This window comes from Sardina pilchardus, chromosome 20, assembly GCF_963854185.1.
Source record: "Sardina pilchardus chromosome 20, fSarPil1.1, whole genome shotgun sequence".
In the NCBI taxonomy this organism is placed as follows: Eukaryota; Metazoa; Chordata; class Actinopteri; order Clupeiformes; family Clupeidae; genus Sardina; species Sardina pilchardus.
This window is the reverse complement of record NC_085013.1, coordinates 20,507,609-20,521,277: the sequence shown is the minus strand read 5'-3', so window position 1 is coordinate 20,521,277 and position 13,669 is coordinate 20,507,609. Positions and strand designations below refer to the sequence as shown.

The window sequence follows — 13,669 nt, the reverse complement described above, 5'->3', positions numbered from 1 at the left end:
CTTGTTTACGGTTGAGTTAGAGAAACTAATGGCTAGCCTCACAAGGCTTTTTTATATAGCAGAAATGGTGGCTCCTCGTGGTCTCCTGTCTGAGTAAAGGACTCTGGAGTAGATGTTCAGCTTTGGATGTTATGTTGTGGGCTGAGAAATGTGTGCGTAATGTTTTTGTTTATTGTAGTGAGCAGCATGACACCAGCATATGTATTTGGAAGGCAGTCACACTGAAGTGGCACTCTGGATTTAGTAAAAAAAGAATTGTTTGTGCCAAATTTTAATACTACATCCCCCCGCAGTATCTGTAGTCCTTCCAGCGAACAAAGTGAAACCACTCAAAACAACATCTGAGAAAGAAAAGAGTAGAGACCTAACGCTGTTTTTATTTGCTGTTTCTTCTAGGGAGATTCACCCAGACGGACTGCCACCATCGTTCACCATCATCATGCTCCTCCGTCTCCTGCCCGACACCCCGACTCAAGCGTTTGACGTATGGCAGCTGGCAGATGGAAACAACAACCCTGAAGTCGGACTCACCCTGAACCGTGAGTCCCCCCTTTTCTGTGGCTAGTGCGCAGCGTATCACTAACATGGCCCCCATCTGTACCCACTGTAGACTAGTCTCTGATCCCCCCCCCCTGACTCTGTACCAAATAACAGTGTGTAGAAAGTTGGGCCATTTTAATGGGTCCCAGGCTGCAGCGCTGCATTGATCTTCCACACTAATTGCTTAGAGGAGGAGGCCCAAACCTCAGAGTGAGCATCTGTATCTAACACTGGCACAATTTGACTGTCAGTGCCGAGCGGTTTCTGCTGTGCCTGCCGCATTTTTCCTGACACTTTCCGTGTCAAACTTGGCAATGTTTAGGAAAATGCCAACGTTGCATTGCTTTTCTGTTAATGTTACCGTTGCCGCGCCTACTGTAGTTGTGAATGCATGTTGGAAACATTTTGCTGATCTTAAGGCCTTCTTTCCCTTCCTTTTAGCATCCAGCAAGGTGCTCTCGTTTTACAACAAGGACACCAGAGGTCAGCTCCAGACAGTTTCATTTGATAGTGACCCCGTGAAGAAGATCTTCCATGGGAGCTTCCACAAGGTAAGCGCCATTAAAACTGACCTCGAAGGAGCTTTGACCAGCGATTTCTTGATAACTGCTACCAGACTCAAGCAGTCTTTTCCCTACCTTCCATTATGCAGCTCACAAAAAATGAACGGGCAGTGGCGCCCGTCTCTCAAAGTTTCCTTACTGGTCAGCGTAGCTGGGCCATGTTGAAATTGTTGTTCCTGATTACGGAGCCAGCGTTTTAATCAGTGCATCTATTTTCATGATAGTCATCAGAGAGTGAACCCTGCTAGCTTAAGCGCTCCAGAAATGTTATCACGTTCAGCACCTTGAAGTATTCAAATATGTCGCTGGCACTCAGGAACATTCGAAGGACCTCGGGCATTCCGAAGGGTCTCTGCCCTTCTATTTCTGTTGGTCTGTTTCGTGCTTAGTTTGTCTGTTCGTGCCAGGACAATGCAAATCTGCCAACATTAATATTTGTTGGTCACTAAGTGACTGCATCCATAACAGTTGTTCTTTTTTCTTTTAAAAAAAAAAAAGTCAGAACAAATTCTTTGGCCACTTGGTTTACACGAGTCCTGTTTCTGTGGAGTCATGTTGATGAATAGGACAGAGAGTCTGTAAATACACAGTTGTTTGTCAGCAGGCTTTTGCTGACCCCCGTGACCTGTCGCGAGCTGTAAACACTTCAGTAATTGGGCCTCGTAGAGCTGCTCACCACACTCCCAGTGGCTGCCCTGCACTGGACTAATGGCACTGGGATCCAATGGATCAGTGCATGTTTAGACAAGCAGTATCTTGTTTCAGCATTCTTAATCATTCACCACTGGAAACAGTGGGAATTCTTTACAATCATTTAGGGTTTTTTTTTTTTTTTTGTGTGTGTCTGTGTCTGTGTCTGTGTCTGTGTGTGTGTGTGTGTGTGTGTGTGTGTGTGTGTGTGTGTGTGTGTGTGTGTGTGTGTGTGTGTGTGTGTGTGTGTGTGTGTGTGTGTGTGTGTGTGTGTGTGTGTTATACCCCCTCTGTGTGGACGCAAGATGTTTTGACATGATCACTTGGGATTATTAATAAGGCTGTTTAGTAAAGGCTATAAATTACCCCTATTTGTTGTTCTTCCTCTGTGGTTGGAAACAGATTTCTAACTGAATTGGCCACTGGTCATCCAAAAAATGTTAATCACACTTTTCTTTTTTTCATGTCAGCAATATAATGATTGGTGGAAAGTACATTGCGGTTGCAAAGCAAGCAAAAACGTACAGAGAACAGAAGCCAGTGATAGATAGTATTGGCATCTGTGGACATTGAAGGCTTCTGCCACTGCTTCTGCTTGTATTTGCTGACTTGGATTTTCACCTTGTCATGATGTTAGCGCCCACACACCAAGGCCTATGGCTTGCCACCATCAGATATTTCAGGCTTCGTTCTTGCATCAGTATGTTTATAAGTTACATGATTCTAATGTCCAACCTTTATGGATAAAAGCATTTTTATTTTTTTTGCGCTGGTAGATATTCCTCAGAATAGAAACACTAGAACCGTGTGGAACTCTGTATGTCATATCACATGAAGACATGCCTCAAAGGTCAGGAAACCTCAGGCTCACTCACATAAACATGCCATAGAGTAATGTGGCGTCGTGACTCATTCACCACATAGTTTGAAATGCACTTGGAAAACTTTAGAAATATATGGGATCAGTTGCCCTTTCCCTGTGCATGGTTCCCAAGAGCAGGAAAGCATCATGGCTTAGGTATGGGGAAACTGCATGAGGCTAGGAACCATCTATCACTCATTTCATTCTTCTGACAGTGTTTAGAGAAGAACTTGTAAAAGAGTTATAGTTCCTCTCTTGGTCGAATTTTTGAATTCTGCAGAGGGCCTTGTCGAAATAAAGTTCAGTTCACCCATGATCATGATGATGTAACGCTTACAAGGGAAACAGTGCTTTAGAATGCTCTGCTGAGCCCACACTTCTTTGTTTGAGTCCATCATGCCAGCAGTGCTTGTTCAGAGAACAACAACCATCAAATGGCAGTTAAGACTAATGATGGCAGGAAATGTTTACTATCCTTTGCGTGATTCTAACCTTTTCTTGCTTGTTTTTGTTTGTTTTTTTTCTCTTGTTCTTGTTTTTTGCTTCATTGTTACTCTCTCGGTGACCTTGTACACTGAACATAACATGCCATCCACAGCAGACAGAAAAGTAATTAAAGAGTCTTTTAAAGAACATCAGAAAGAGGGCTGGTGGAACACTATTAGTCCCCACTGTTGCTGCAGGGCCTGGGCTGCAGTTGAGCCCCGGCCAGTCGGTTTATTGGGCTGCAGTTGTCGTACTCTGGGTCCAGAAACCATTGGTGTGCTGCAGTGGTCTTTTGTGTGTTCAGTGGCTTCCTCCTCAGTCACCACTGGGCCTCGCAAAGAGACCTCAACTGGCTCCAGCCACCCAGGCCTATGGGAGAGCTAAACTCACCACAGAGGTCACAAGATTACAGGCTGCTTTAACCAACATGAGAGAGAGAGAGAAAAAAGAAGTCAAACAGAACACTGAAGCCATGGAGCTATGGTAACTTGGAAGCCATAACATTGACAGTGTATGGATTGGAGAGACATACTGGCATCTGTCTGACAAGCAGGATTTCTCTCCTTACAGACGGCCTTATCTGCTGACTGCTGAGGTCTGCTGATGAGTGTCTCTGGTTATGGCCAGTGTCTTATATCATGCGGTTACTGTGTATTTTCACAGACAGCTTTAGTATTTCGGTGACTACTTTAAGTCCTGCTTAACGGTGGAGGCCTGGAGTTGTATCCATTTCAGCCTGACGATCATCGGAGGAAACCCCAAAATCATGGCCTCTGTAAATAGGGACTTGACCCTCTGGGGATCCCAAATACTTAGGGGTTTGTCAGGGCCCCCTTGGTTTACTTTTTTGGAGGTTTGCCAAGAAAAACTTTGCCTCAGTCCTTTTCTTGGAATACTTACCTGTAGTTTAGTGGCTTGAGCAGACAACTAGATGATCACATTTGTTGGAACAAAAGGTGTTAACAACAACAATAAATAACAACGTTCACACTTTATTATCTCGATGTTATTCAGGATTCAAAAACTCTACAATTGCTGTATTATTATCCCTAAAGACTCCAGACTCTCAAACTTTCCGTTGGTGTATCCGAGATGAACGGGCGCCAGTATTCCCATGTAGTTAATGAGAGCGGGGAGAGGGCTCCTAGAAATCAAAGCAGCTCTTAAAGGCGCTCGCTTCGGTCAGTCCACCCATACGCTGCCGTACCACATCTTGGCCTTGTCTTTTGTTCTCACATCGAGGTTTTAATACTGCAGCCCCTTTATCCAGCGCTCTTTAAAGAAATCCCAATGTTTAGTGAAGTATACAAGAAGACTTAATGAATCGTGAAACTGCTTTAGCAATCAAAGCAGTAACTGTGAATGGAATTGGGGCCCTTGTTACACTTGGGAAACCTTTTCCGATCTCCGGGCTAGTCAAAAAACATGTCCCCATTGACCATTATAATTTATACTATTGAACTGCAGTAAAACAAATTGACCTATATATTTCAACTTTATTTGTTACCATCAACCAGTGAATCATGCTGTCAACAAAGAAAATGGGGAGGGGGGGCTGATGGATGTTAATATTAACCAGGATTTAAATTAGACCTGATTTCGCGCTCTCGTTAAAGTTTAACGGAGACTGCGGTGGTGATAAGCGCCGGGGCGGTGGAGAATAGTAATTGTCACTGAGCGAGAACGAAGGCAGCGAGAAAATGGAGGAAAAGAGCTGGCTCGCCAGGCCAAGAGAGTATGAAATGGAGAGAGACAGACAGACAGGCCCGGTGGAAGCCTGACAGGAGAAGCCCAAAACAGAACCACATGCTGGGTGTTCACAGACACCCACAGAAGCCAGTCAGGAGAATCTGACTGAGTGTGAGAACGGAACATGTCAGCCGAGCCAGAAAGCCGAAAGCTTGTGGGGGTTAGAGAGGGTGTGTGACTTGTGGCCCTTTCGATGGTTAGATCATTACTCTCCTCTCGTGTTATATTTTCCTATTCTCCAAAGAGGGTTTTCTCCATATTCCCGACATTACTGATTGCGAATCTCTGCAAAATGTTGGATGCGTTTCTGCGCATCGGAGGGATTCTCACTCTTACTTCTTAATACCAGGATGGAAATGAGATATGTTGCAGAAAATGATACTATCCAACTCGGTATGGTTTTCCTAGACATAATTATGTCATAATCAGTATCTGAAACTGTACAGACCCTCTTTTTAAACTCTCTATCATTAAGAGAAATAAGCTTCAAAGAACATGGTGGTTGGCTATCTACTGTAATCCACGCCACAGCCCTGGACCAACTTTTCACTTGTGGCCAGTCAACAACTGGGTTCTCTTGCCAAGGAAGTTGATTAGTCCTCAGCTAATTGCCAAAAGAGATGACCTACAGTCTGTGGGTTGGTACCATTCACTGCAAAGTAAGAAAGTCAGTTGTGTTAAGAGACTGTTTGTCAGATGGGTAGACCAAGAATTGCTACGGCGTAGGAAAGTATGGAAACAAGAGTACTTTTGATGGCATACCACAAAATGACATAATACCAAGATGTGGTGAAGCTGTTCTTGACAGGAAATGGCAACAAAAAAATCCTTTTGGTTCTCCAGAACAGCACGGAAAGAATTAGTTGGAAGGTTGCACCTCTTGTGTGGCCCAAATGTTACATGAAAATGCAAACAAGCAGAAGGATTCAGAGGGTTTTTTTTTTTTCGCCATGCATCATTGATCAGAAAACAGCTGACGCATGATTTCCCTTCACATTTAACCGCTGGCTTGCATAGTGTAATAATAATGTATAATTTATCTAATTGTAGGCCTAAGTCTCTACGAGCATTATTGTTAATTGCAAAGTCTTTCTATATATAGTTTGCAATAAAATGGTACTCTGAGATGGGTTGAATAAGTTCATTTTCAATCTAGTTTGCGCTCTGAAGGGATTTTTTTTTTGTTCTCTCTTTCAGTCTCATGAATGGTTTTCTGAGAAGGGACTAAGTACAGTCCCAATTATTTTTGTACCGTTTGGATTGAAAAAATGAAAACCGCTCTTGTTTATGTCTTGCTGTTTTCCAGCTCCATGTCACAGTCACCCCGAAGAGTGTTAAGCTGAACGTGGACTGTCAGGAGGTTGCCGAAAAAGAAATCAAGGAGGCAAAGAATGTCTCCACAGATGGCTACGAGGTGCTCGGCAGGATGAAGTCTGGTGGTGGCGGCAAGAGGGAGTCTGCAACAGTAAGTGAAAGATTGTTGGAAAAAGGCTCTAAGCGATCTCCAAGGAAGAGCAGAGAGCTATCTGAACGAATCAAGAACTCCATTGTTATGCTTTAGCGTTTTGTCCGTCGATGGGCTATTAAATCTTGGCGAGTCCAGCCGCGGCACTGCAGAATGCCCAACGCTGGACGGATAGTTGCGCAGGACACTCGTTTATTACCTGCCCCATGCACCGTGGGTTCTGCCTGCGCATGTGGCCATGTTTTTGCATTCCCCATCGCTTGGAGTCAATGGAAGCCATCTGTAACATCCGTTTGTGCTTCTTTTTTTCCCCCCTCTCTTTGTGCAGTTCCAGCTCCAGATGTTTGATATTGTCTGCAGCTTGGGTTGGACCACCAGAGACAGATGTTGTGACCTGCCAGCTATGGTAAGTGATGCTTTTGCTGCAGAGAGTCTTGCTGGGGGGGGGGAGAGAGAGAGAGAGAGAGAGAGAGAGTGGAGAGAGTTTTGCTTTGTCGTTGTGCAGTCGGATCACTTAACCCTGGCAGGGGGAGAGCTAAATCTTCTCTCAGCATTGCCATCCCCACAGATGAAGCTGTTAGGGGTGTCACCAGGCCTGCTCTACATCAAAGGAGGCTTGTCAGAGAGGAATGGGCAGCTTGCCTGTGGAGAGACAAAAGAATGATAGATGAAGTGTCCTCGGTGTCTTCTTGTGCTTTGCAGCATGTTATTACGTGCACACATGAATTGCATACGTGCACGTGCCTGTGTATATTCCCATGCAGATGTACAGTAGCATCCAACTGTCTGGAGGGGTCTGGATGATGCTGCAGGTGTGTCAGTGTAGTTACAACCAGGAGCATCTAAGTGATGACTGGTCAAGGTGTATGATCATCATTTTGTAAACTATCATGTTTCATAGACACTGTTTCACGTTAAGGGATGACCATGAGAATTTCTTTAGGTTAGCCTATGAAAGCTGTATGAGAGGGTCTGGATGACATAGCAGGTTTATGTGTGTCAGTGTGGTTACAACCAGGAGCATCTAAGTGATAGCTAGTCAATGTGTATGATCATCATTTTCTAAATGATCATGTTTCATAGAAAGTGTTTCATATTAAGTTATGACTATGAGGATTTCTTTAGGTTAGCATTTTAAATCTGTGGTTTTGACATGAAGCCACGTTAAGAAGTTAGGTGTAATGATCTTTACAGTTTGTTTTAAGTCATGCAGTCAGGTTGCCATTGCTAATTTATTCAGAAAGTATACAAAGTTACAGTTGCTGGCTTCCTTGACTCGTTTCAGATTATGTAATTTGCATGAAGCGTAATGCAGCTGTAGCGGCCATGTTTTAAAGTCTAGGGCATGTAATGTGGTTCGATGTATTTCCAGTGTCACAGAGATGATTGAGTCCAGCTGTTCTGCAAAGCTACCAAATTGATCAAGGTTCAACAACAAAAGTCTTGACATCCATATTTGCAAAGCCAGTCAGGCATAAAGAAGATAAATGAATGGGTCCAGCTTATTTTGTGTTTCCTAGTTACATTTTACACAGTACTTCTATTCATTCATGTAGTTCTTGGTTGCATGTGAATTTAACTAGATGTTTGGATTAAAAGAGTGCCAGTTTGGAAGAGAAGTCTCAATTGGATTCAGCATTGCTCTCAATCACTTGACATTCCCTTACAGGGCAATATAATAACATTCTTTAATTCCGTACTAATAACACAAATGTGTTATTCTTATTTAACTACCTCGTTGACAATGCTCCTCTATGTAAAGGAAGCATATGTTGTGATCTTTAAATCCTGTCAGTCAGTGAACCATTTCACTGTATGGCAACACTCCTGGCTCTTTTCAATGAGCAGAACCTCTCTGTGCTTCCTTCAGCTTAATGTCTTTGAACAGTTTCTGGGATCTTTTCCCGTAAACTCAAGTGGGGTGGCGGAATGTCATTTCCTGCCTCCCTCTGACCAGTGATGTGGCGCTCCGACGTCTGAAGCAACCAATCCAACCCCGGGCCCATGGGTCAGTTGATCCCTCTGTTCGGCTACCAGAGGGAGAGCCTCAAGGAGTTCCACCGCCCACAAAATGTGTGTTTTTTTTGTTCTCCGACTCTCATCTCTCACTCTCTTTGTCTTCTTCTGCCCCTTCTCTCCCCTCCCCTCACCACCCCTCTCTTCCTGTCCCCCCCCCCCCCCCCCCGTCTCCCCTCCCCCCCCCCACTGTCTCCCCTCCCAGAGAGATGAGGCTAAATGTCCGGCTCTGCCCCACTCCTGCACTTGTGCACAGGATAGCATTGGTCCTCAGGGGCCCTCCGGCCCTCAGGTAAATCCATTAAAGCTCTCTTGTCAGTCGTCAGGGCCCCGAAGTCATCACAGGCCCACTCAGCATGCTGTTTGTGATGATGTGGAAAGGTGTTCTGTTACAGGGATGGAGGGCCATTTTATCCCTCTGGCCATTAACGCACGCCTGCTCTTTAGATTTAGCAAGTAACGAGGGGACACCTCCTCTCAGCTCACTACTCCTGCATTTTGACCATGAAAAGTGAACGTTGCGTTAGTGAATAACACCACACGTATCTGGGGAAAGTGAGTATTATAATTGCAAGCACTCTAGGTATCTTAGATTTAGCAAGTAACGAGGGGACACCTCCTCTCAGCTCACTACTCCTGCATTTTGACCAAGAAAAGTGAACGTTGCGTTAGTGAATAACATCACACGTATCTGGAGAAAGTGAGTATTATAATTGCAAGCACTCTAGGTATCTTAGATTTAGTAAGTAACGAGGGGACACCTCCTCTCAGCTCACTACACCTGCATTTTGACCAAGAAAAGTGAACGTTGCGTTAGTGAATAACACCACTCGTATCTGGAGAAGGTGAGCGTTAGAAGTGAGCGTTATAATTGCAAGCACCCTAGGTATCTTAAGAAAGTGAGCATTATAATTGCAAGCACCCTAGGTATCTGGAGAAAGTGAGCATTATAATTGCAAGCACCCTAGGTATCTGGAGAAAGTGAGCATTATAATTGCAAGCACCCTAGGTATCTGGAGCAGGCAAAGTTTTACAGATCCATGCCAGAGAAAATGCTAACAGAGGCAGAGCAGGAGATATGGATGGCAAGGAGAGACTCAAAGGGGCCTTGGACTGAGCATGCATGTCCACGCACATGGTCCATGACCTTCTAATCCCCGAGGGCTCTGCTCTGAGGGTCTCAGCTGAACGTTGTGGAGCTGTCTCCAGGGGGGGTGGGCAGTACAGGGCTGACTGCTTTTCTGCGCTGGCTTTTTCAGGGAGCCCCCGGTACCAAAGGCCCGCGAGGAGACCGAGGCGAGTCTGGCCCTCCGGTGAGTAACCCCATTAAATCACTTCCTGTACTGTACTCCCTTCCGAGCAGGCCAGAGCCCATGCACAGCTGTGGAACAATGGCCACCAAGTGTTGCACGAAGCCTGCATCAAGTGTACTCAACACACACATACATGCACACACACACACACACACACACACACACACACACACACACACACACACACACACACACACACACACAAACATATACACACACACACACACACACACATACACACTCACACACGCACACACACTCACACTCATAAACACACACACTCACATACACAAACACATAGACACACACACACATCTGAACTCACTTAATCTACTCAATCACAGAGTGCATTCTTCTTCCTTGTGTTTCAAATACACCAAGATGCCTAGATCTAATGAGAAACAAGGTGTCTTTAATTTGCCATTACTCAAGATAGGACACCATTGTGCTTCTTTGGGGAGGCAGTTGTCAGGAGGGCTTTGCGCGGTGATGGCTTTACTGCCTCCTGTTTCATATTTCCAGCAGTGTGATATATTTATATCTCTGTTCTGCTCAGGGTCCTGTCGGTCCACGAGGAGAGCAAGGACTGCTCGGTCCAATGGGGCCTCCTGGCCCACAAGGACCCACCGGACTGTCCCTGCCAGGAGAGCCCGTAAGTCATGCAACACCCCCGGCTGGGAAAATGTAAACATTATCGGACCCCTCTCTCTCTCTCTCTCTCTCTCTCTCTCTCTCTCTCTCTCTCTCTCTCTCTCTCTCTCGCTCTCTCTCAGTCTGCAACACAGTCAATGACGTTTATTAGCGTTTCCTAATCCATTGGCGCTCCGTGGGAGATGCTGTGGAGGAGAAAGCTCTGCAGGGCTCTGATTTACAGCGCGGCGGCTCAGAGCTCTCGAGCCCATATATTTCAGCTGAGTTATGTTGAGTTATGTTGAGTTATGTCGCCCAGTCACTCCCTTTTCCTTGAGGTGATGCCTGAAAACGGGGGGGGGGGGAGATGAATAAAGCGATTGTGGTGAAATAGATTGTGTGTAGTAGCTTTTGTAGATGTTGGGGCTGCGATGAGAACGTTCACCTCACAGCTGTCTCTCGTACCACAGGGTCGTCCCGGACCAAAAGGAGATGCTGGTGATGCTGGAATCATGGGACGTCAGGTAAGGACAGGGCAGTTTGGCTGGGCAGAATGTTCTGCTCTGTTCTAGATTCTCACACATTCCAACATACTGTCATGTTCTGTGCAGAACACACTTGAATTTATGAATCAAAAACAATCTTATTTCAGTGCTCTGCAAGCTCTTGAGAAGAATTACATTCATATATTTCATTTAAATGAGCATGATGAAAGGGGAGCAGTCCTATGTGTACATTTGCTTTCTTCTCTGATGTAGCGACATTTTTCAGTGATTTGATTTATGCTCACTGCTGTCTCAGACATACATGAATCCTGATTTATGAAGACGCTTGTGGCGCTAATGGAATCACTCATAGCTTATTAGTAGCACATATGTCAAGGTCACCCCTCGAGGCCATGTCGACAAATTGAACATGTTCAGCTCGGCTGCTTTAAATGGTTGTGTCTTTGAGATTGAAGGTGATAAGTGGAAGAAGCTGCTGCATTGCTGTTGATGAATATACTGTACATGTACAGTAGTGTTTTGAGTGTTGACAGCAGCTGGTCTCTCTCCTCACAGGGTATTCCTGGGCCTACTGGTCCGACTGGTCCTCCTGGGCCTGGTGGAGCAAGGGTAAGACTCACAGCACATGGGACGTGCCCACCCACAGCGGCAGTTTTCCACATTCAGCTTCAGACACTCTTAACTCCCAACCAAACAACAACAACAACAACAAAGCAATGCCCAAATTGAGATGCCTGCAACCAAACCAAAACTTCCTCTCGTGTCCTGTCGCCCCTTAATTTAACCACTCAAGCGGAGTCCATTTTGTGTGCGGTGTGTGATTGGTTCTGTGTCTCTGCCTCTATAGGGACAAGCCGGCCCCGAGGGCCCATCCGGACCCAGAGGCTCTCCTGGACCAATGGTGAGTGCCACGCTCCCCCTTCCCCACTTTTCCTCCCCCCCCACTCCTCTTTTCCCCTGTCCTTATGCAAAACAAGTGCACTTTCCTCTCTGATGGATGCTTAGCAATTACCCCTTCGGCTCCAGAGCTTAGCTCTCTTTTTTCGGCGTTTTTTTTTTTTTTCGGGAGGCGAAGTCTGCACGCCTGTAGCAGCATTCCCATGATGAGAATAAAGCGTGCATCTCATTTTCTGTGCTGTGGTTTCCTCCAGCCTCCAGTTAATGGCCCCTCAATGTCAATAGGCGGCTCGCCAGCCCCTGTATTCGCATGGCTATACTATGTGCTGTCTCTGTATTCTCCTGCACCACCAGCATTGTGGTTTTGTCCCCCCCCGCCCCCCCCCTCTCCATCATATGTTAATGCTTACAGAGCCCCAGTTGTTAGCTTGGAGGGTTTGTGATGGTTGACTTTACCCAGCGTGACTAACAAAGTGACAGCTGATGAGTGTATTCTTTCTCTTTCTCTTCCAGGGAAGCCCGGGATCACCCGGAATGCCGGGGGCGCAAGGAAATACAGGAAAACTAGGAGAACCAGGACTTCCTGTATGTTTACGCTTGGGTCACGCGATTCTTTGGTGTAATCAGACCTATGGATACTGTACACGTTAATGCATTGAAAGCCATAGATTTGAGTTGAGCTGCGCAAGAACGGAGGACTCTATTAACAGCAGTCATGAGAAATGTTGTGTTAACTAGCAGTCATTACATGGCATAAAACGTTCCATGCCATTTGAAGTCTCTTGAGGAATCGCAACCGTTCTTAATTAGAAACTGTGGTGTTGATTCGTTTCACATTGAAAAAGACCATAAAATGAACTGAACGGGGAAGTTTTTGTGGAACCCTGTTCCTCATTTGGTTCATGTTGGTTCACATTTCAGGGCCCGCTGGGTGGGAAAGGAGAGAAGGGAGAGAAAGTGAGTAAAACACGCACCATGTGTCTGCTGTTGCATGCTTTTGAAAATAGCTTGAAAGTGATCAAAGTGCGGAGAGTAAACTCTCTTTTTTTCGCCGTCAGGGAGACACCGCATCCCAAAACATGATGCGCAACGTCGCCAGACAAGTGTGTGAGCAACTGGTCAACCGTGAGTGCCCCCTCATTGTATACCTCTCAAGCGTGCGTTCATCAAAGACAGGCCACATTGTGTATTATGTGTACATCTAAAGCGGTTTGAGGGTTCAATACCCACTGTAGCGCCCTTGAGCAAGGATCTTAACCCAATTACCGGTACTCAGGGCACAATAACCCCGTAATATCATTGACATCTGTAAGTGGCTTTGCACAAAAGCGCCTGTTTAAAGGAATGAATGTAAATGTGTAAACTGTTCACAGGACAAATGAGCAGAATCGACATGATGCTGAACCAGATCCCGAGCGGTTACCGTAGCAGCGTGGCCGGTCCTCCCGGACCTCCCGGACCGACCGGCAACCAGGGTGCACGCGGAGAGCCGGGCCAGGGTGGGCGCAGCGGTTTCCCTGGAAACCCCGGTTTACCAGGACCACAGGGCGAGAGAGGTGAGGAGCTCGTCCACAAGGCTGCTTATTTGAGGGTTTTGGCCTAAAGTTTTGGCCTTTAAAAGAACTATGATGCATTTAAACTGGATATCTCCCTTTTGGGATAATTATGTTTATGAGGTATTCCTAAAATCTGTTGTCTTTGGTGCAATCCACTGAAAAGTAACCGACCAGCTTTTTACGGCTGTAAAGTTGTAAAAGACCTGTTCAGATTCACTGAGAGTCACTGAATAACATCTCAATCCTTGAAATCTTCATTCAAGATTCTAAAGAGCTTTAATGTATGATTTGAAATACCTTAAGAGAATCTTTTTTTGGATTTCACATCCAACAAAACTGTTGGATTCTCTTTGAGAGGAAGTGAGATCTACAGTACAGGCATTGCAAAATACGAAT

General features: G+C 45.6%; 1 protein-coding gene across 1 annotated transcript in view; it reads left to right on the top strand.

The window, feature by feature from the left end:
* Positions 1-13,669, top strand: part of col12a1a (collagen, type XII, alpha 1a) — a 62,341-nt gene that overhangs the window by 44,317 nt on the left and 4,355 nt on the right. Inside the window, exons 51-64 of the mRNA XM_062522576.1 lie at positions 397-539; positions 982-1,091; positions 6,197-6,355; positions 6,684-6,761; positions 8,577-8,663; positions 9,631-9,684; positions 10,241-10,336; positions 10,785-10,838; positions 11,376-11,429; positions 11,668-11,721; positions 12,231-12,302; positions 12,639-12,674; positions 12,776-12,842; positions 13,091-13,273. Coding sequence (XP_062378560.1) covers positions 397-539; positions 982-1,091; positions 6,197-6,355; positions 6,684-6,761; positions 8,577-8,663; positions 9,631-9,684; positions 10,241-10,336; positions 10,785-10,838; positions 11,376-11,429; positions 11,668-11,721; positions 12,231-12,302; positions 12,639-12,674; positions 12,776-12,842; positions 13,091-13,273 — 1,247 coding nt within the window. The remainder of the gene's footprint in view (positions 1-396; positions 540-981; positions 1,092-6,196; positions 6,356-6,683; positions 6,762-8,576; positions 8,664-9,630; positions 9,685-10,240; positions 10,337-10,784; positions 10,839-11,375; positions 11,430-11,667; positions 11,722-12,230; positions 12,303-12,638; positions 12,675-12,775; positions 12,843-13,090; positions 13,274-13,669) is intronic.